This window comes from Rattus norvegicus, chromosome X (assembly GCF_036323735.1).
Source record: "Rattus norvegicus strain BN/NHsdMcwi chromosome X, GRCr8, whole genome shotgun sequence".
Taxonomy (NCBI): domain Eukaryota; kingdom Metazoa; phylum Chordata; class Mammalia; order Rodentia; family Muridae; genus Rattus; species Rattus norvegicus.
Window position 1 is genome coordinate 111356504 of NC_086039.1, and position 21004 is coordinate 111377507.

The 21004-nt window shown below is 40.8% G+C and overlaps 1 protein-coding gene across 1 annotated transcript in view; it reads right to left on the reverse strand.

Moving 5' to 3' along the window:
- The window catches only part of Ammecr1 (AMMECR nuclear protein 1), a 105308-nt gene extending 93712 nt beyond the window's left edge, over positions 1-11596 (reverse strand). Inside the window, 1 exon segment of the mRNA NM_001427680.1 lies at positions 11108-11596. Coding sequence (NP_001414609.1) covers positions 11108-11583 — 476 coding nt within the window. The 5' untranslated portion in view covers positions 11584-11596.
- Between the last annotated feature and the right edge of the window lie 9408 nt (positions 11597-21004).

The following is a 21004-nucleotide window of genomic DNA, read 5'->3' on the forward strand; positions in this document are numbered from 1 at the left end:
GAAAATGGTTCCAAATTCAAACTGATGCTTTATATTTCAATGGTAATATTTTTAAATCTCTGCCTATCCCCACTAATGGTAAAGAACCTCATGTTGGCTGGGTAGCAACAACAGAGAAAAAAGATCAAATTTCAAGATCCGTGGCCTGACCACATCTATTATTTCACAGGTGCTACTCCCACCTATAAGTGCCATTTTTTCCATTACAAACAAGTGTGCACAGTGTAAAAAGCAACCTCATGAAACGCCTTAACTTAAAAGTGGCTTACAACACACATATGGGCATAAAGGCCCTACTTATAATTCCCATTATGCAATTTATCTTCCAATTTTCCATCTCTCTAGAAAGCACATTTCTCCAGACAGATTTCTCAGAAACTGTCAAAAATAATTTTCTCCTTTAATGCCTTAGTCCTTGTACCTTTGAAAGTGGGTGAACAAAGGCAAAGCTTCTACCTGTTAAAGACATTTCTGTGAATTTTTATTAGCAGATTCATCATAAAACCCTAGAGGACAGATGGGAGAAAATAATCTAAGAAGAAATCTAGAAAGTTAACTTCTTCTCAAATACAAGAACTTAGAATGAAACATAGCAATAAATGATTACTATGAAGCCAATTTGGAAATTATAGCAGTTTAAAACATTTCAAATATCAATTTACAGTTATGATTATTTGTAACCTGGTTTGGTCATAATTATCAGCAAGTTTAGAAAAATATATTAAGCCCTAAATTGAGCTTTATTGTAAACTGCTCTGCACTCTCCGCTCTATGTTGGTAAGTTTAGTTTTTAAAAGTATTCCCGAAATTCCTCTGAAAACGATGAGTTGCTTTAGGTAGAGCCACTATCATGTATCGTTAGAAAATAGGTGCTCTTTAATATGTTAAGAGGAATGATCAGTCTTGTTGTAATTTTACAACAATAAAAAATTGAAGTAGATGGCAGTTCCTGTCCATCATTTTATCCTGAGAGCCTGAGGTAGAAGGATCACCATTACTTTGAAGCCTACCTGGCCTACAGAGTGAGCTCCAGGTCAGCTTGGGCTAGAGTAAGACTCTAGGTCCAAAAGAAAACAAAAATTAGGCTGGATGGACAGCTCAGCAAGTAAAGTACTTGTTGGTACAAGTATAGGGAAAGAGTTTGGAAGCCTCCCCCAAACCACGTGGATGTCTTGGTGGCCCACCTGTAATTTCCAGCAGAGGTAGAGGATCTTTGGAGCAATAGGGCCAGCTAAACTAGTCATAAGGGAACTACAGATTCAACAGAGAGCTTTTGCCTCAATGAATAAGGTGGAGAACAAAGAAGAAAAGTCTCCTAACAGCACTAGGACACTTACACATGCACGCACGCGCGCGCGCACACACACACACACACACACACAGAGAGAGACAGAGAGACAGAGACAAAGACAGAGAGACAGAGACAGACAGACACAGACACACACACAGAGGCACATACACACAAGTGTAAAATGAATAATTTTTAAAAACCAGAAAATAGGCAGCTCCTTGCCACAATAGGCAGAGTATCAGTCTCATATATGTAAAATAAACTAAAATCAGAAGCATATATATGACTGAAACTGTGAGAACATTATGTGCAAATTAGGTTGTTAAGAGTCATTGGAGACAAATGTATAAGATAGAAGTATGAGACTTCATACAGCTATATTATGTGCAACTGTGCAATCAGGAATTATATTGCAGGGGTAAGGATGCCCTGCATTCAATCCCAAGTACTATGAAAAGTAGGGAGGGATAAAAAATTATACTTGTGTCTGTCCTTTAATATTACATGTCCCATAGTCTGTTATAAATAACAAGTGGGAGAAAACTAAATAAAAGAAACATCACGGCTGGGGATTTAGCTCAGTGGTAGAGCGCTTACCTAGGAAGCATAAGGCCCTGGGTTCGGTCCCCAGCTCCGAAAAAAAAAAAGAACCAAAAAAAAAAAAAGAAAGAAACATCACACACACAAAAAAAACCACATCACATCCACTTAGATATGGATGTATATTTTTTCAGAGGCATTTATAACTAGGGTAAAGTTATTTGTCTTACAGCTTTCAAATATTTGCAAAAGCCTCTTTCTGATGAAATCATGTGCTAATGGTTTTTACTGTGGTCTGCTGAAATTACTCAGAGGACCTACAGTTAGCACTCTTATATCTGTTTCTGATTAAAATAATTATTGTTTAACAGGAGTGCCATGGCCACTGGTTTTGAAGGAGAAATATCTCAGTGCATATACTATAAACCATGCATCTTAGAGCTGAACTCTCTGGACCATGTGCTCAGACTCAAAGCTGAGTCAAGAGAGTTTGGCCCTAAATCCAGGTCAGGTCATTTCCAAGTCATTTTCGCCCTCCTTGAGTCCCATGAGCCCTCTTTCTGCCTCCAGCTCCATGTGACTCTTTCTACAGATAAGAAAGCAAGCAAGTTGGGGAGTTTGTGGAGTAAAACACACCACAAACCACAGTTGCCTCATTAACATCAGAAGGAGAGGGATCTCACTCCCGTTTATTCTTGAGAGGGTTTTTTGAACTTAGAAGTAGAGGACTGCAGAAGTAGATGGTCTCTTGAACTGAACAAAAGATTAACTACTGACTGTTCCAGCACCTACTGCTAACTTCAACAGACAGTGTTAATTTTTTTTGTAATTGGGAATTCATGAAATGTCTTAAAAGCACCACAGTAACAAAGAAAAGGGTCAAATGATGTCACAAAATTTGTCTTTAGTGAACAAATCCATACCACTGTCTGCTAAGGAACATGAAAGGATGCAAGAGAACCCATCATATGTAAATACTTACCTTCTAACTGTTCCAATGCAGCACACACATGGTATTGCCTTACTCTATGGAGATATGTACTGAGGCCCAGCTTTTACCAACTATGGAATTTAATTTGCACCCAAACGGTATATAATTACTTGTGTAGTTTTAGGCTACTATAAGCAAAAATGGTGTTACAGAGAAGAAGCACACTAATGTGACAATCACATGAACATATAAGGCAGACGCAGTCCTGTGGGAACCTTGAGCCAACACTACCAAAGCTTTTTTTCCTTGGCTTCCATTCTGTGACACAGATCCACTACCACCCGAAGGAAAACAGAATCTGTTGCTACCTAACCTCGCAATAGCCAAACCCCACTGGAGGACAAATATGGTTCTAGAACTGTGCAGCATATGCCTACAGACCTCATTAAAATATATGGAATGGCAAGGCAAACTAGAGAGGTTCAAGTCAGTCCGGCTAGTTTCCAGTACTAGAGAGCACGTCAGTATCTTCTGACAGGATATTGCCTAACACAGTCAACTTTGCCTTCCCACCATTGATTGTGGCTTGAGTCACAGTGTAGATTATCTGTGAAGAGAAATGGACAAAGGAAAGACAAGAAACACCAAGACTATCCCAGACCTTATTCTTTAACTAATAAGTAGGCCTGGACTCGCAGGACATTTACAATGCCCCATAGCAAAGATCATAAAGCAAGATGGCTAATCCTGTCAGCTGATAACGTTCTTCCTCCACTGTTGAGCAAAGCTGCAAAAGATTGGTCCTTGATTCAAGCTATTTTACCTTCTATGCTTGAGGACACACTAACCTAGCGCCTAGTACCAACACTCCTAGTCCTTTGATTTTTTTCCTTTAATTGAGGTTCTGAAACTATTAACTTCCTTTGGCAAGCCTCCACGAGACAAGTTTGCTGAAGGCTGTATTATGATACAGAACTAAGGAAATTTAAGAATCACTAACTGCTTACAAATTGGCAAGCTTGAAGACTGAATGTAAAAACATACGTTAGGGAAATGAAATTTTCTGTCAGTTGTTTTTTACTAGCAGTACAAAGCCGAAAACTCTCATTGATCTCTGCCCAGCTGAGCAGTTCACAGTCACTGTGTGGCTGGAGAAGCAGACGTGATCCCAAGAGACTAACCGAAACATCACAAAAGCTCTGTGGCTGCTCTGTGGATCTGATAGCTCAGAAAGAAATGGCTCAGAGGTAAAGGTGCTCACCATGAAAGCCTGGTGACCCAAGTTCAATCCCCAGAGTCCTTGTAAAGGTAGAAGGAGAAAAGCAGCAGCTCCACAAAAAGAAATGACATTTAGTTACTGAAAACTTCCTGTTTTCCCTGATGCATCCTGCCATGGGTTTCAGTCTTATAAGCTCTGAATCATGTTCAAATCTTCTCTTCCTTTAATTCCCCTATCCCAGGAACTGGAATTTTGAAGAGTGCACTGTTTGTTCTTTAGTTTTGTTTTGTTTACCCATATGCAGTCACCTCACTTAAGATCCCCTTCCAAAAACTATCTTATCTTTACACTTGATCCAAATTCTATAAACCAATGTCTACTTTCTCCTAAGAAAGATGCATTCATGAGCAAATTACACAGCCCTTCCAATACAGCGGCTTAACAATCTTTTCTGTGTACGAGAATAGCTAGGCAATGATGGAAGCCAAAAAGCAGGTGAGCTGCTATCTTCCCACTCCTACACAAAACCTGGCCCTAGAGGAGGGATGCCTAAAAGCGCTGATACCTTCTTCCACTTCTTCATTTTGCAATATTCCTACAATCATAATCTCCACTGGGCGTCAACTTTCCCACTTTCCAGCACCACTCTCCTACCACCACGTCATCTTAACTCTAGCTGCTCGTTCCTATCTGAAGATTCACCTTCCAATTCCTCTTACACTGCAGAAGCCTCTCTTATGTTCCTGATCTCCAATTCAAGAAATGATCATCTAATTCAAAACCTCTCATCCAGACTCCCCTGGGAACTTCCAGCACAAAGTAGAATTTCTTTGAAGTTCTTATGAATTAAAGAGACCACAGCAAAGCGGAATGGTGTGAAGAATGCTGAGAGTGCAAGCTGGTGACTGAGGACAGCTGCTGGGAATCCCCGTGCACTGTGGAAAGGGTGTGGTAGTAACAGCAACTGGTTTGAGAACACCCTAGAGTTCAATCTCTGCTATCCATGAAAGCTCTTCCCCAGCAATCCCTGTGCTTTTTCCATTTACAAACCTGACTTAAGTCATCCCTTCCCACATATCTTTTCCTGGTCTCTCTTTTATGTCATGCCTTTTTATTTTACCTGTATCTTATCAACTGAACAGGCATGCATTGTGTTGAAATTATTTTAAGCAACTTTCTTATTTCTATCATTGCTTGAATAAGATAGGAAACTTTACGGGGATAGGGCCATTTTTCTCCATATGCTTAAAACACACACAGAGGGAGAGAGGAAGAGAGGGGAAGAGAGGGAGAGGGAGAGGGAGAGGAGGAGAGGGAGAGAGGGAGAGAGGGAGAGAGGGAGAGGGAGAGGGAGAGGGAGAGGAAGAGGGAGGGAGAGAGCGAGTGAGAGAACGAGCGAGAGAGAAATTCTGGTGACACATAATTTCCAGTCAGCTATTCAACACTAATGTATTTTTAAGGTTGAGCAAGTTTTAAAGTGTGATATATTAAGAAATGTAGAAAATACACCCACACTTGATACAAAAAAATGCCACTTATAGTTGGACCAAACATAATTTTCCTCCTCCCAACCAACAATATACTCTAACAGCATACATCTTGCTTTGGATTTTTTTCTTTATACTACATAAGCTTGTAGTTGGTTTTTGCTCTTAGCAACAATAACTACAGAAGCTCACGTCTAAATAAGTTTACTGTTGGGAATCTAGTCTTCCCACCTACACAACCACTGCCTTCCCACAGTCTCCAGTGTCTTGTGAGCAACCACCCAATTACTGAATGTGGAAGGACAGCTTACACATTGAAGGTCCATTCTTGGCAGCCACTGGTTTTTACTGCTAGTCCTCACTTACTTAGCTTAATTGATTCAGAACAGTATAAAAAGAGACATTATTACACAAGTTTGAAAAAGACTACTTACAAAATGTAAATGTAAAAGCTCTGGCCATTGTGCTGCTCTAAAACAGGCAAGCATGCGTGACATGGACAGCACAGAATAATGCCTATTGAAATCCAGGAAACCTGGGAACTCTGACTAATCTCATTACACAAGTTTAGTGTTCCATACATATACATTCTCAAAAAGCGAATTTATCCATAGAAAGGGGGAAACACAACTGACTTAAAATACAATCCACTGTAGCAAAAAGGTTTTGTGGGACACAGCTTCAGTTTCAGAAAGTGTAGTTTTGAAAGAGAAAACATATTTAGAAAAGGAACTCATACATGTGCTATCAAAGTAACTTTTACATTTTCGTTTATTATCTTTCTTCCCATGAAATTGAAAGAACACAGCAGAGGCTCCTCCTAGCCTGGTACATTAAGTGGAATCTGAACTCAAGTGCAATTTATAAGCAAGAAAAAATTATGGGTTAGTTTATCACTCCTTTCAGCCATATGGGGAAGAATGGAAAGTAAACAGCTCCACAGTTAAGTAAATAAATATACTTAACTGTATATACACCAGTATATAGAGATTAAAAATAATCTTGTCATTTATGTTTCTACATTTCTGTGTCTGTCACTGATGGTGTTGTGGTACAAGTAATAACTGAGAACATGCCTGTCTTTTCTATCAGTAAGAAGAGCCATTAAGTTCTGCAATGTAAATCAACAGTGGTGCAAAGAACCCTTCCAAAGTCTCAGCAAGCATCAGAAAAATGCTTTTCTTTTCTAAGAAAAACTGTACAATATGGCCAGAGCAAAGTGTCTCCATCTCTAAAACAACCCACCACACCTCCCAAGCATGTTGAAAATAGGAATTTTATTCTTACGGTAAGACAAGAGTTAATGCTCAATCCTCTAACTTGAGCATTGCAAGATCTGCATGTCTGAGAGTGGGTTTAAAAAAAAAGGTTTTGTTCCTTGCAACAGAAAACCACTTACTGATATTTAAAAGCAAAATATCCATGTGCAATTGTCTACAAAAAAATCTAGTGTTAATTTCACAGATGGTACAATAATTTAAAAGGTTCATGAGATATAATAGATTCCACAGCATTAAAAAATCTATGACTATATACTCTGAGTGCTTTAACTGGGACCCTTTTTCATATTTCCTTACTAATGAGGGAAATTCTTTAAATAAGTCCCAGCAAACAGAAGTATAAATAAGGGCTTTGAAAAAAATCTCATCACATCCTGTTATTTAGGGAGCTAACTGTAAAAGTACTTTTCATGGAAACAAGAGGGGGTCCTTTTATTTAATAGTAACTCACATTAAGTTATTCTATTTATGCTGGTTTTAACTCCTGAAATATGTCCTTCACACGATCACTTCCCTTGAAAAATCTATATTCACATAACAGGTTTCCTAGAGTAACCCCAGCCCCACACCATCCGCAGAATTTGATTCCTGCTCTTGGTAGCACTCAATTCCCCTCGTGATATTTGAGAATGAAAAAGGACAGGAAAACAGAAAGAGGCCCATGCTTGTCCAAACTGCCACTGACAGTCATTCGAGCACCCATTGAGGCCCTCAGTTCTCCCTAACCCACCCTTACTCAGTGTCTGACCCTGGGAACTGTAGCATCAGCATCACCAGGGAGCTTGTTAGAAATGCAAATGTACAGCTCCACCCCAGAGCAACTGGATCAAACTCTGGGAAAGTGCCCAGCAACTTGCAATTTTAACAAGCACAACAGAAAACTACAATGTATGCTAAAGTCAGAGAACAAGTCCGCCATAAACTTTAATGTGCATGAGTATCACCTAGGGAGCTTGTTAAAATGCAGATTCTAATTCAGGGAGGTTGAGGTGGGGCTTGGGAGCCTACATTTCTAATAAGTTCCCAGGTGATGTCTTTTATGGACCACATTGCAAGCCTTTCCCAAACTGATTGTCTGCTCAAATTACCCAAGATGCTCATAAAATATGGAGTCTGTGGCACTACCCCGATTGAATTAATCCAAATCTCAAAATAAAAACCTAGAAAATAGCCAGCAGTTCTCCATGCCAATACACACTAAAATTACCTGGGGAGTCTTAAATAATTCTGATTCCCAGGTCCCAGTCATGGTGGACTAAATCATCAGAATCTTTGGAAAGAATATAGGTTTCCATATTTTGAGTAACTTCCCAGTGATTCCAATGGGCAGCCATGGTTGAGAACTAATGCTCTGGAATCTAACTGGTTCCACACCTGCCACAGGGGAACCTTTAGTCAACAGGTTCTTCGAAAGTGGCTTATGTGAGCTTTGACTGTTGAATATGAAAATGCACCTAAAATTATGGTTTCCTTGCATCTTGAACCTTATTTCTGGAGAGAGAGAAAAAAAACCTGTGTTCTCTGCAATGGTTGGGTACTCAAAAGATGGACAACCATGGAGTATTTGTATCTATCTACGTGACCTTTCACAGACGACCTCTTCCCCAACCCCAAAACATATAAAGAATTAAAATTTCTAATGACCTTTCAGAGTGTTAGAGTAACGGATGTAGCTGTGACTTCTAAATCTGTAAGTCAGATCACACCAGTTACAAGCATTCGGACAGAAAGGGCCTAGGAGGAGATGACAACACTACCCTATGCTTTTACATATGACAATTTGATAATGTTAGAAGCATGTCTTCTGCTAGACAGGGGAAAAAAGACTTTAAACATACTGCCCATGACATTATGCCCATAAGTCAGTGGAGTAAAAAAATCTTTTAAAGCCTATACAATGCCACAATAATAAGCACACAATACCAAATTTGTAAAATGGAGACATGTGTGGTTGTTTCCAAGGCACTGTGAAATATTGAGCTATTTCACTCCCACAATCAAGAAGATATTCTGGAATTTGACATGGCACACTTTAAAAATCAGTTTAAAAGGAAGGAGGAGTCCTTCATTCTCTGGTTGCTGTGGTCCAGCGCCTTCAATGAACTAGCTGGTCTATAGAAATGTGGCATACTGAAAGCCTAACCCTTCAGAGCTACACTTCTTCCCCCACCATCTCATCGTATTCACAGTGCTCAGATGGGTGTTTTATTTAACTGCTTAAGAACACTTGAGAGGCAAAAATTCAGCAACTCGGGTATTAAAAGGGAACCAATCTAGGTACAAGTGGAGAGTGACCACTGCTATTAAAAACAAAACAAAAAAAAAAAAACCTTTTTAAAAGCATTTCCCTTCTGAACTAACTGGTCAAGCTCATTTTCCTCTTAACTGTTGTGATAGTTATTCAGTTAACCCAAACTCACTTTAAAAAGTGAGAAAATAGCACCTCCTCAAAGTGTGTTCTCATATGCTTTGGAGCAATGGGGCGTGAATGCTAAAACAGCCTCTGCCAAACTCATGTAACAGCTCAAGAGCTGAACAGGAGTAAATTTTTACAACCCCAGGACTTTCCAGAGCCAGCCTAAGAATCATCCCAGGTCTAGCTTTTACTACATCATGGCCACCCAAGAAAAGGCAAAAAAAAAAAAAGTCACTAATAACCTAGAGAGTATCTCATAGATTTCCTTTTAATATGGCTATCTTTTTAAAATGAATTTTACCTCTTAATGAAAAATAAATAGGCCAAGTAAAAGTGGAGATTTAGAGTTTAAGTTAAATTAACATTATTAACTTGCCAAAAGCACTTAATTTACTCGACTGTGTCCACCTGGACACCTTTTCATACATTTCTCAGGAGCTGAGGCCCAAAGATGAACCAAACCTAAAGAAATGTCCAGAGCACAGCAGAGTCCTACAAAATTAAAGACATTTAAAGAATGAAAGCAAAGAAAACAAACAATACGAACACACAATTTCCAGGACACTTTATTGTAATTTCCACTTTACACATTAATTTAATGTTTTAGTAGCGTCAGACTGTTCATAATTATCCAGCAGTAGTAGTTCGTTCCTCTAATCTCACAAAATGAGAAGCAGCAAGTTAAAAAGAACATCAATTCATGTCTTTACTCTGTGGGAAACAAGAAGCTCTTGAGCAGAAGGGATGGGGTTGATGATTTTCAGTATGAGTGTACTTAGTTTTTTTTCTGTATTTTTCTGGTGGATGCCAGTAGTCATAATCAAACAATTGCCCCCTTTCCCATTCTGCCTTCCTTTGGACTTTACATTCTGTCTAGCACTTAGCTCAGAAAGTCAGTTTACACTCAGTTTACACATTTTAAAAGAAAAACCATATGCCCCATCTCCCACACATCCAAATGGACAGAGATTAGAAGTAACCTGGCTTTTAGCTTGTAACAGTGCTATTTTTAAACAGTTTCAACCATATACTTGAAGGGTATAAACTAATGTTAAGTTACAAAAGCCAAAGGAAATCATAAAAGTGCCTACACATGTACCGCGTTGTTTAACTATTCCTCAAATCATTGAGTTTAACATAGGTTGCTTAATCCACACAAAAGCAAACGCACGCATTGACAGTGCCTCTTTGGGGACAACATTCTTTCTTTTAATGTGCTATACCAAGACACTGGAAGGAAGAAGGAAGAGGGGGAAAAAAAGGTCTCACTCTCAACTGTGAGGTGGTGCGTTAGCTTCACTAGAAATGCATTTTAATGGGTATGTTCAGATAAAAATAGGTAATAAGGCAAAAGGTGTTTTAAGGAACCTCTCCCCTCCCCGAGGAACAGGGAGGGAAACCCGGAGGAAAAGATGGGCAACCTCCCTGGAGATCCAGAGCTAAGTTCCATCACTAGGAGAATAGAAGTTAGATCACTGCTATTTTTCACCCTGCAATGGGATAGTAGCTCTCCATGTGCAAGGTACGCGGGGCGGGAATACTGGCGGGGCTTTCACGTGGGGTAATGGCGAGCAAAGTGAGGAGAGGTCGCTACCGACAGTGATCCAGATCTCCACCAACGCTGGTGGGGTGGCGGGTGAGGGGTAGAAAGCAGCGAAGGAAGGGGTCAAAACTCCTGGAAGTTAGCGCAAAGAGGAAGCGCGGGAGCAGTCTGGAAGCCAGGGGGCCATGTCTGGCAAGCAGCCCCCTGCTCCGAGTGTGGGCTTTCCTCGTGGAGCAGGGGAGCGCCGAGTGCCCCACGGGTCGGGCGGCTCTGGGGACCCTAGCGGCAAGAGGGACTGAGGGGAACCCGCGAACAGGAGGCGGAGGACTTACACTTTACCTCAACTCTGAGCCCCATCCCGAGCCCGGGGGAAGAGGGCGACGGGGAGCGCGGTACTCACTAGGGCTCGTTGGTGAAGCGGGGGGTCCGGGGCTGCTGGTATCCATACAGGTGACAGTAGAGCACATCGAAGCAAAAGCAGCACATCTCCGCTGACACCACCATCTTCCGGGAGCCGGGGGATGAAGACGAGGAGGACGGCGAGGAGGCGGTGGCGGCGGCCGGAGTAGAAAGTAGGGTTCCCACTCCGCAGCTCAGAGGTGGAGACAGCGAGATGCCCCCGCCGCCGCCGCCGCCGCCGCAGCCCTGAGGGGGAGAGAGGGTACAGCCGCCGCCGCCGCCGCTGCCGCCGCCGCCGCTCAGCCCGCCCAGTCCGTTGAGCCGCGTCCCGGCGCCTCCTAGTCCCAGCTCCCCGGCTCGGCACTGGCTCTCCCCGCTGCAGTGGGAGGAGGAGGAGGCGCCACCACCGCCACCCGAGCCGGAGGGGGGCGAACTGGACAGTTTCTGCTTCTTCACCCCACAGCAACCCGCCGCCATCTTGGAACAGTCTCCCCCACGCAGCGCTTCCGACCCATAAGTGAGGCGAGCTGGCGGCGGGGGCGAGCACGCTGCGGCCCCGGCCGCCGGGGGCGCGCTAGGGGCTCGCGGTCTGCGCGCGCACGCGGCTGAGCGGCCGGGCGGCTGCCCAGCCCCGCCACTGCTCAGGCGTGCTCGCGCCCCCGCCTGCGGCGCGCGCCACGAGCCTTCGTGGCTTGGCGCCTACGGTGGGTCCCGCCCGACTCGCGCCTCCTGGGAGGCCGGCTCCTGGCCGAGGATGGAAGGCGGAAAAGCGAAGGGAAAAAAAGAGGACAAGACTTGGAGAAGTGGGAGGAAGGAGAGGAGGTGGGCGAGCTCCAAGAGGAAGCCGGGAGACAGAAACTAGTGAAAGGGGGAAAGAAAAAAGAAAGTCTGAAATAAGCATCCAAGTTTCAAAGCGCACCTTGGTGATACCCCAGTGCATGTCGTGTTAGTGACACTTGAGCCCAGTTAGGTGGAACCTGAGCCACACGGCCTCAAATACACTGGTTCTGAACTGTTAAGAGTGTGAGCAAGCAGGTGCTCCTTGGAGCTCCACACCTGAGACAGCCACTGTAAAAGCCATCTGGGAAATGGCCACACTACAGTGTCTTTAATGCTAGCCTTACCAGACACCACAGTTGTTCTGAGATTTTGCTAGAAATGCAAAACTTTAATCTTTCCTAATTGACAAATATGAAAGTCCAGTTCAATGTGTATATCTTGGATTTGTTTCCTTTATCTTCTTGTAGTCCAGGGAGAACATTTAAAAGTAAAAATAAATATATAAGTAAGAGCCTCACAAACACTCCACAGAATCAAAGGTGTCCTTTGTATTTTCAGACTTGCAACCGTGGGTTTTTAGGCTTGGGGACTCAAAAACAAAGCGATTTGAACTATATCTGTAATGTCCATACCTTGGAGATAAATATATAGGTCAGGTAGGGTTACTTTAGTTACAAGTTAGAAGATTTTGTTCGGGTGCGTAATGAGACAGTTCTTAATTCTCATTTTAAAAAGTTGTCTCAAAACTGCTTGAATGAATAAAGAGGTGTATGATTAATTCAGTCCCATTCTGGGCACTTAAGAAGGAGCTGTAAAATGACAATAACCGGATGTAAAAATTCATTTAAAAATAAACCAGATAGAAAATAAGTGATCTCCACTGTGTCTACACGGTGTCAAAATATCCCCCACAAAGACAGGAGTCTGACTGTTTGTCTGCAAACAGTGGAAGATTGACTCTGGTACCTTGGATCTAAATGTGTGGGACCTTACAAACAGTTGAGAGCATTTCATTCCACCCAAGGGGAAGAAAAGTGAGGCTTGTTCACATACTAACTAACCATTGAGCCTCTATTCACATCCTCGTGCACGTCTGGTAAAATCAGAGACGTGTGCAGAAAATATGTATGCTTCCCACTCTTTCATTCATAAATTAAGAAAGATCTGTGTATTTGATCAAAAATTGCAACTATTTATTAAGCACTTTTTGGGTGGCAGTATTATACCTATCTTATACACCTATCCTAGAAAGTAATGTATCATCTCACTCCGTCTTCTCAGGAAGAATCGGAAATGCCTCAGTTAAAACATTAAGTAGCTCGCCCAATGTAGAAAAGGACCGAATCAGGATTTAAATGCAAGCATGTCCCATCCTTAAACCTAGGTCACAGAGCTGAAGGTGTAGACGGTCGATGGTAGAACGTTTGCCTGACAAATGCTACACTACTGTTCAGTCACAGTATATAATAAAAAATTAGTAACAAAAGAAAAGTGATGCTATACTCTAGTCAAGTAGTACTAAGAAATAAAATCTGTGTTTCTATGGATTGAAAGCTTGAAAAACACTGAGATACATTACCAAGAAAGAAATGCACTACCCCCCCAAAAAAAACTGTATGGAATGGACAAATCAACCAAGATGGTTAAATAGTATCTATACCCTCTATACCCTACACCCTACACACACACACACACACACACACACACACACACACACACACACACACAAAGTTGGAAGGAGTTGCACATACATACAATCCTATAAACTCAAAAGACTAAAGCAAGAACGTCACAAGCTCAAAGTTAACCCAAGCTACATAGCAAAGACTTTGTGTCAAAAGAATCAGACAAGGGGAGGGAGCAGAAGCATAGAAGGAAGAGGAGAAGGAAGATTTAACTGGTTTGTGATAAAGGAGGCAAATAACTGTTGCCCGCTACTATTGGAGGGAAAGTGTGCCAATTCTTTTGTCATGTGGAAAAAGAGAAAAGTAAGTGCTTGTAAAAATTAAAAGTACCATAAGTGATGTACTGTGGATTTTGTTTTTACTCTGTCCTTTATTCTACGCAACATTATACTTTGATGCATGTACTGAATTATATAATTCTGCATATAAATACAACTATTATACTTCAATTAAACAAATTATTTTTAAAAGAAAGGCAATCATGATGGTATGGCATAATGACTATGTTATCTAGCTCAGTTATGGTGATCATTTTATAACACACACACACACACACACACACACACACACACACACACACTTACGAGACATCAAATTTTGAACCTGAAGCAAATACACCTTGCTTGTCAATTGTACCTCAATAAAATAGGGGGCCCACACAGGTAACTAGATCAAATACAATAGTATGCAATAGGTGTCAATTTACTCCTCACGCTCCGCCAAATGAGAGCACTTGTAGAGTATAAAGCCTGAACCATTTATGACATCACACTACAAAGTAGGATACCATGGGCACTGCTTCTGCTGAGGGAATTTAAGAAAGCAGAATGGAGTCTCCTGATTTAGAATTTGGCCAAAAGACAAGAGTCTAACGCCCCTACTCTTGTGAAAAATAGCAAGGAATCTTTAATAAGCACCAGCAGTCATGTCCTTAGTTCTACATTTCATCTAAAAGATAACAAAGCTTGCCAGGCTGAGGGACCGACTGATGCAACGGGGAAACCCAACGACAAGGACACTCCAGCTGAATTACAAAAATAGCTTTTCCCCTCAAGGATTTTTAATCCCAACTCCAAGCTTCACTATCACAAGGAAAATAAACCCAAATGTGATCAATGCAGAAAAGACACCATCACCTGACTCCTGGGGCTTACTCATCTCCAGTTCTTCCTTGTGTGGGCTGGCTGAAAGGAGGGGAAATAAGGAGTAAAGATGTTCTATGTGTTAACTTCTAGCTTAGCTCCTGTCCCATACTAACCTTGCAAAGTCACCAGCACAGAAACTAACACATATAGACACGTATGGATATATACATGGATAACATTCAAACATATGAATTTTATAAAATAGATTCTTTATCTCTATATACATTGCATAGTGGGAAGGAAATTGACCACGATCAGGACTCTCTTGACTCAAAGTCCAAATATCGTCAAAGTGAGATAGTGTGGTGTTTCTACCTTCTGTTGATCTGGGAGTGTAGTGATCACACATTCCAGAAGAACCTTTAAAGCACCTTTTGCTCTTTTTAACTGACTGTCAAGCTGGAAGCTAAAGATTCCGCATCTCTCTTAAGCAATAAAGAGAAAGTAAATAAGTCTCTGGCTCTGTATCTCCATTGAAATTGAAGCCATCATTGCTTCTGCATCTGCATTCTACACTGCTATTAACAAACTCGTCAAGCATTTTGCTTTACAACAGTGGGAAAACTACTCAAACAGAGAATATGCATGCCGTTTATTACATAGTAAACTAGAAACTGAATTAAACCCAATGGCCACTGATTATTTTATCATTGTTTCCATTGATTCTCACATTTATACGGGTTTTTTTCTTTTCAGAATACAAGAATAATTGTAATTGGACGTGATAGTGAACTTCATAATGTTGCAAAATTATTTTCTTACATTTCTGGAGTTTGTGGTGAATGGGAAGCATTCACATTGTTGAATTAAAAAAACAAAACGCCACATCTGAGCAAACAAGTGTTATTTTTATCTTCTGCTAGTCAAGTTTTTCAACTGTCACCCTTGAACAACTGCAGAATGGAATATCCTTAGCTGTCACTTTTGATCTAACCTTGTGCATATGTAACCAATGGTTGTGGTGGTAAAAGTGAAGACCAGTTCCTTTATTACGTTTAATGAATATGTGACTTAATATTAAAACTCTTTACCTGACTTTTTTATTCAAATTGGTGAATCTGTTTCTGTTTTCCTGGTTATGAAATATATTTTTGCCCTTTAAATCTGTGCTTTATCTAAAGAATATGCTTGGGGTTGGGGATTTAGCTCAGTGGTAGAGCACTTGCCTAACAAGTGCAAGGCCCTGGGTTTGGTCCTCAGCTCTGGAAAAAAAAAAGAATATGCTTATAGGTGAAAAAGGTTTTCTGATTTTCTGTGTTCCAGTTACCCCATTTACAATTTCTATAGTCTACTGGAATACACACTGAGTGGTATTTTGATACCTATTTCCTTGAGGCAGAGTTACTTTAACTCCTCAATGAGACTTAGATATGCTAATACGAGCTCTGAGTGTTGAACAAATGGTAGAGCTGGTTCCTTGTAGATTACAAAAGGCAAACTTTGCAGGGAAGAGATGATGTAAGGATATTCTATGGGGCCAATGATAGCAAGCAAAACCTGAAGGTATCAAATGGAGTTCGGACAATCTTAATTTGACTGTTTCTTTTTCTTTTAAAGCGTTTATATATACATCCATTAGGGTATAGAAGCTTATATGTTCCAATACCCAGCCTCCAAGTTAATTATTAAAATATAGTTGTTTTCTATAGCTAATCCCATCACATTCTGGAAAACCTATTCCAGTTTATTGAAGGCACAGGTCGGGCAAAGGGAGGATTAACTTTGTTAATTAAAACCCGAAAGTGTACTTGGAGTTAGAACTCTCTTTTGTGCAGACACACAATTTAAGCTTCAAACTCACTTATGAAACTGAGGAGTGGGAATCTGAGCCCTATAGTTTCTATACAATCGTGATTGAAATGTAATCCATTTTCTTTCCCTATATCCCTTGTTTAAAGGTCCACACTTTATGTCTCATTCTGTCACCTCTGGTAATACACCATCATGATGGTGTTCAGGAAGGCTTTGGGTGCTTACTCTCCTGAATTCCCACCCCCAATTCCTAGTGGTGCCATTAAGCCAATTTCTGTTAGATAACTTTGACTGTTCATGCCACAGACTCTTCTTTTGAACATTTCACCCCCATGCCTCACACACAAAAAAATGCTTGACAAGTCAGCTGCTACTTAATCCCCAGCTGTCTCTTGCATCCACAAGGAATTCTCCAGTAGAACTTCTGGCTTTCTTTCATGGACTTCTCTGACTAGAACCCAAGCTGCAGTCTCTACTACAAATGCTTCATAAGACCATGTGGGTTTTTAAAAGCCCTTGAATTTCATGCTCTACCCCACTCTGGATTCCTCCCACACGTCTTTTGTTATTTTCTTTCTTTATTAAGATGCAACCCACAATGCATACAAACTACTCACGTAGGTTTTAGAATTCTCTGTGTTTTAGAATATTCATGTCGTTGTCCATTTATCCATTTTGAAACAAATTCACCCAAAAGAAAACCCTATGCCAATTTCCACTCATTGCCCATCTTCCCACTGCCTCCTGTCTCAAACAGCCACTAACCTACTTACTATTTCTATATGGATTTACCTTCTCATTCTCAGGAATGGAATCACACAATGTTTGCCCGCTTATTTCCGGCTTATTTCATTTAGCACAATATTTTCAAGATTTCTCCGTGTGACAGCATCTACCAGCAATTTATAATATCTAATGTATTTTTTTATCATATGACCCTCTCCTCTTCCCTTCAACTCCTCCTGCACCCTTCCTCAACATCTCCCTCCACCTTCACGTCCTCTTATCTTCTCTTTACTTATGTAAATAACTAACTGAATTCAACAAGTGCTGCCACTGTGCACGTGGGTGTGGGGCCATTCACTAGAGCCTAAGCAACCGACCAGAGGCCACGCCCCTGAAAGAAACTGGCTCTCCCTCTTCTCTCCTTCATACTTCCGGCAGCAGTAATTAACTGCCTACAGCTCTCAGCTGGGGCAGGGCCTTGTGACCCTCTCCCCAACCGTTGACAGAATGGTGACTGATTTTGTGCAGGTAACCATAGTCGCTGTGAGTTCCTGCGCTTATCAGTCCTGTCACGTCAAGAAGATGATGTTTTGCAGGGCTACTCCCCAGCCTTTAGCTCTCATAATCTTTATCTCTCCTTCTATGACGTTTCCTGGGCCTTGGGGTTATAGTGATAAAGATAATCCGGTTTAGGGCTGAACATTCCACAGTCCCTTACTCTCTGCATTCTGACCAGTTGTGAGTCTCTGGATGAACCATCATCCACGGCAAAAAAGAAGCTTCTCTTAGGAGGGCTGAAAGCTGTACTAATCTATGGGTACAGAGATACATATTTAGAATGCAGTTAGATACTGTGTCTATTTAGCAAATTAATGACAGACTTTTTGTGTAAATGTACGTCCCTGTTTCTCTTGATTATATATTTAGAACCGAAATGACTGGGTTATATGATAACCTTTACAGGAATTCCGAGTCTATTTTTCCAAACTGGATACAGCATTTTACAAACAAAAAAGTATGTCAGGATTCTAATTTTCCACATTGTTATGAATTATTATCATTCCAATTCACCCATATTTACTCATGTTGGTTATACTCTTGATATTTGATCTAATAAACTGTAGCCAAATAGAGGATAATGAAGATTTACACCCGTATCTGCTTCTTAAGATTTGTGTAGTTTTAACATATGATGCCAGTGTGCAGGAGGCAGAGATAGGGAATGAATGCCTGGAGGGGCAAGCTTGCCAGCCACGGTACCCAAATGAGTGAACTCAGCTTTAGTGAAAGAACTTGTTTCAACATACAAGATGGAGAGTGGACAATGAAGACCCCACCCCACGTAAACACACACACACACACACACACACACACACACACACACACGGAACAATATAAGACTAGGATTGGACACTAAATCCAGAGTTAATAGAACCTTTAGTTAATTTTAAATGAAAAAAAAATAAGGTTTACCAGGGGCATTGGAGGAAAGTTAGTATATCATATTGTGTTACCCCCTCCCCCAAGCAAATGTTTCAAGAAGCATGGAATGGTTAATAATGTAAAATGCCACGGAATTCAAATAAAATAAAATAGAGAACTATCCATTGGATTGGGCAAGAGGGAGAGGTTGCTTGCTGCAATAGCAGGAACAGTTTCTTAAGTCCCAGGGCCATGAACTCAATCAGAGTGGGTCAAAAAAGGATGCTGAAGAGCACATTGACAATTCTGTCAAAAATATTTCGTTCTGAAGGGAAACAGAGACATGGGACAGTAGTTAGAGAGGAATGATGGATCAAAGAAGGGCTGTTATTTAATTAAGGATACGTTTAGAGCTCTTATTGCTAGTTATGATTATCTTTATTGGAATTATGCCTTTGATGGCCATCATTAAAGTCTTCTGTGAAGTTAATCTACGAGCAGTTGTTGGACAGAACCACTTCTATCCTGAAAATCACAAATACTTAGATCTTAAAAATATCAATTACTCTTTTCTTGTCTCATAAATAGGGACATCAATAAGACTGAACAATCCAAGAACAAGAAGGACTGATCTAGATGATCTAACTGGAGTCTGAAAAGTGAATAATTGAAGGCAAAGAAAATATATCTGTTAGCATTGTGTTCCTACTGGTTCAGCAAACGTTTGCTCTCCAGAATCCCAACAGGGCCTAGTGGTTGCTTGGTACATAGCTTGGCTGAGGTCACAGGAAGCATCTATTCTTAGGCCTTTCCCACAACATTTGTTCATCTACTGCACAAATTCAAACATGTCATTTAACCTCACCCTCTTCAAATCTTCAGTTCGATATCAGTATATGCTTTATAAGACAGTTGTTAGGATTTAAGCAAAAGAATGTCACACATGTGTTGCATACACATTTGAGCTTGAAAACAAAAGCATTCGTACACATGAAATGTAACTAAATAGGTCTTTTCTGGATAGAGGGGGGAGACAGAGAAACAGGGAGACACACAGAGAGAATGTCTAAATAGCTCAGCATGGTGTTTGTAATTGATTTAGACTACTTGCTCTAACAAGTAGATTCAAAAATGGAATAGCTCTGTAAGCTTCCATTTCTTACCTAAGTGTTGTGAGTGTTCCTCTCTTAAAGTGGCTCTCTTAGAGCCAATTAGATTGGGTTATTCAAAGACCCAATCTAATTCCATTTTGTAGAGTTGCTATCCTATGAGCCTTGTCTAACTGGTAGAAGTGAATTCAAAATGTAGAGATATTTAAAAACTGTAGCTAAAACTTAACACACATGCGCGCACACACACACACACACACACACACACACACACTTTACTTCTATTGTCTAAAATGTAGTCAAATGGCCATATATAACTTTGAAGGAGACAACGAAATGCAATCAAGTGATTGTCTAGTCAAAGAATAACAAAACGGGCATATTGGGAGTTGGAGAGGTCTTCTATCAATGTATGCTACTGCTGCGTATCTTAGTTTTATGATCTATTAAATTTAAATCATGCTATTTTCCCTGGTTATCTTTTATTGGACGATGGATTGATTGATTGTCTGACTGATTGATTATATACGAGGTCTCATGTAGCCCAGGCTGTTTTCAAATTTGCTATGTAGTTCAGGATGAACTTTAGTTCCTAATCTTTTTTTTTTTCTTCTACCTTCAAAGTTCTGTGACTATAAGAGTGAGCCTGACGACAAGAGTGAGCCTCCATGCCTAGCTTCCAATAGAGAGGTTTTTGTTTTGTTTTGTTTTAATATAGAATAGAATTTATTCTGGGCATGAGAAGGGAGTTTAGGGAGTAGAGACAGAGAAAGGCAGATAGAGAGGGAGTAGAGGAGTAGATGCTGGCCATGAGCATGTGGAAGGGGGGGATGGGCCCTATCAAGTTACCTTTAGATCTAGACAAGTTCCCCCAAGATATGGAGCCTTGATGATGTGGCATTTGAAATGAAAAGCTAACCACTACTTGGGGGTTTACTACATGCCAGAAAACACTGTGCTAGACCTTTGGAGAGTCTATCATTTAGGCTTCATGACAATTCTTTGATATTGGAATTGTTGTCATCATTACAGTTCTACAGATAAGAAAAAAACCAAGGTTTAAATAATCTAACTCAAGACTGTATTGAGAGCTTGTTTGCTGACTGATGGTCTTGTAGGAAATGATTGGATAATTAACAGATCTGACTGAATCAATGGTACAGTCACAATAAGGTGACTAGATTGGGTAGGAGGGTGGATCCACTACAGCTCCTCATTCTAAGATGAGGACAATGCACTTGCAAGAAGCTTCGTTTTAGGAAGGCCATGAGAGAAGCAG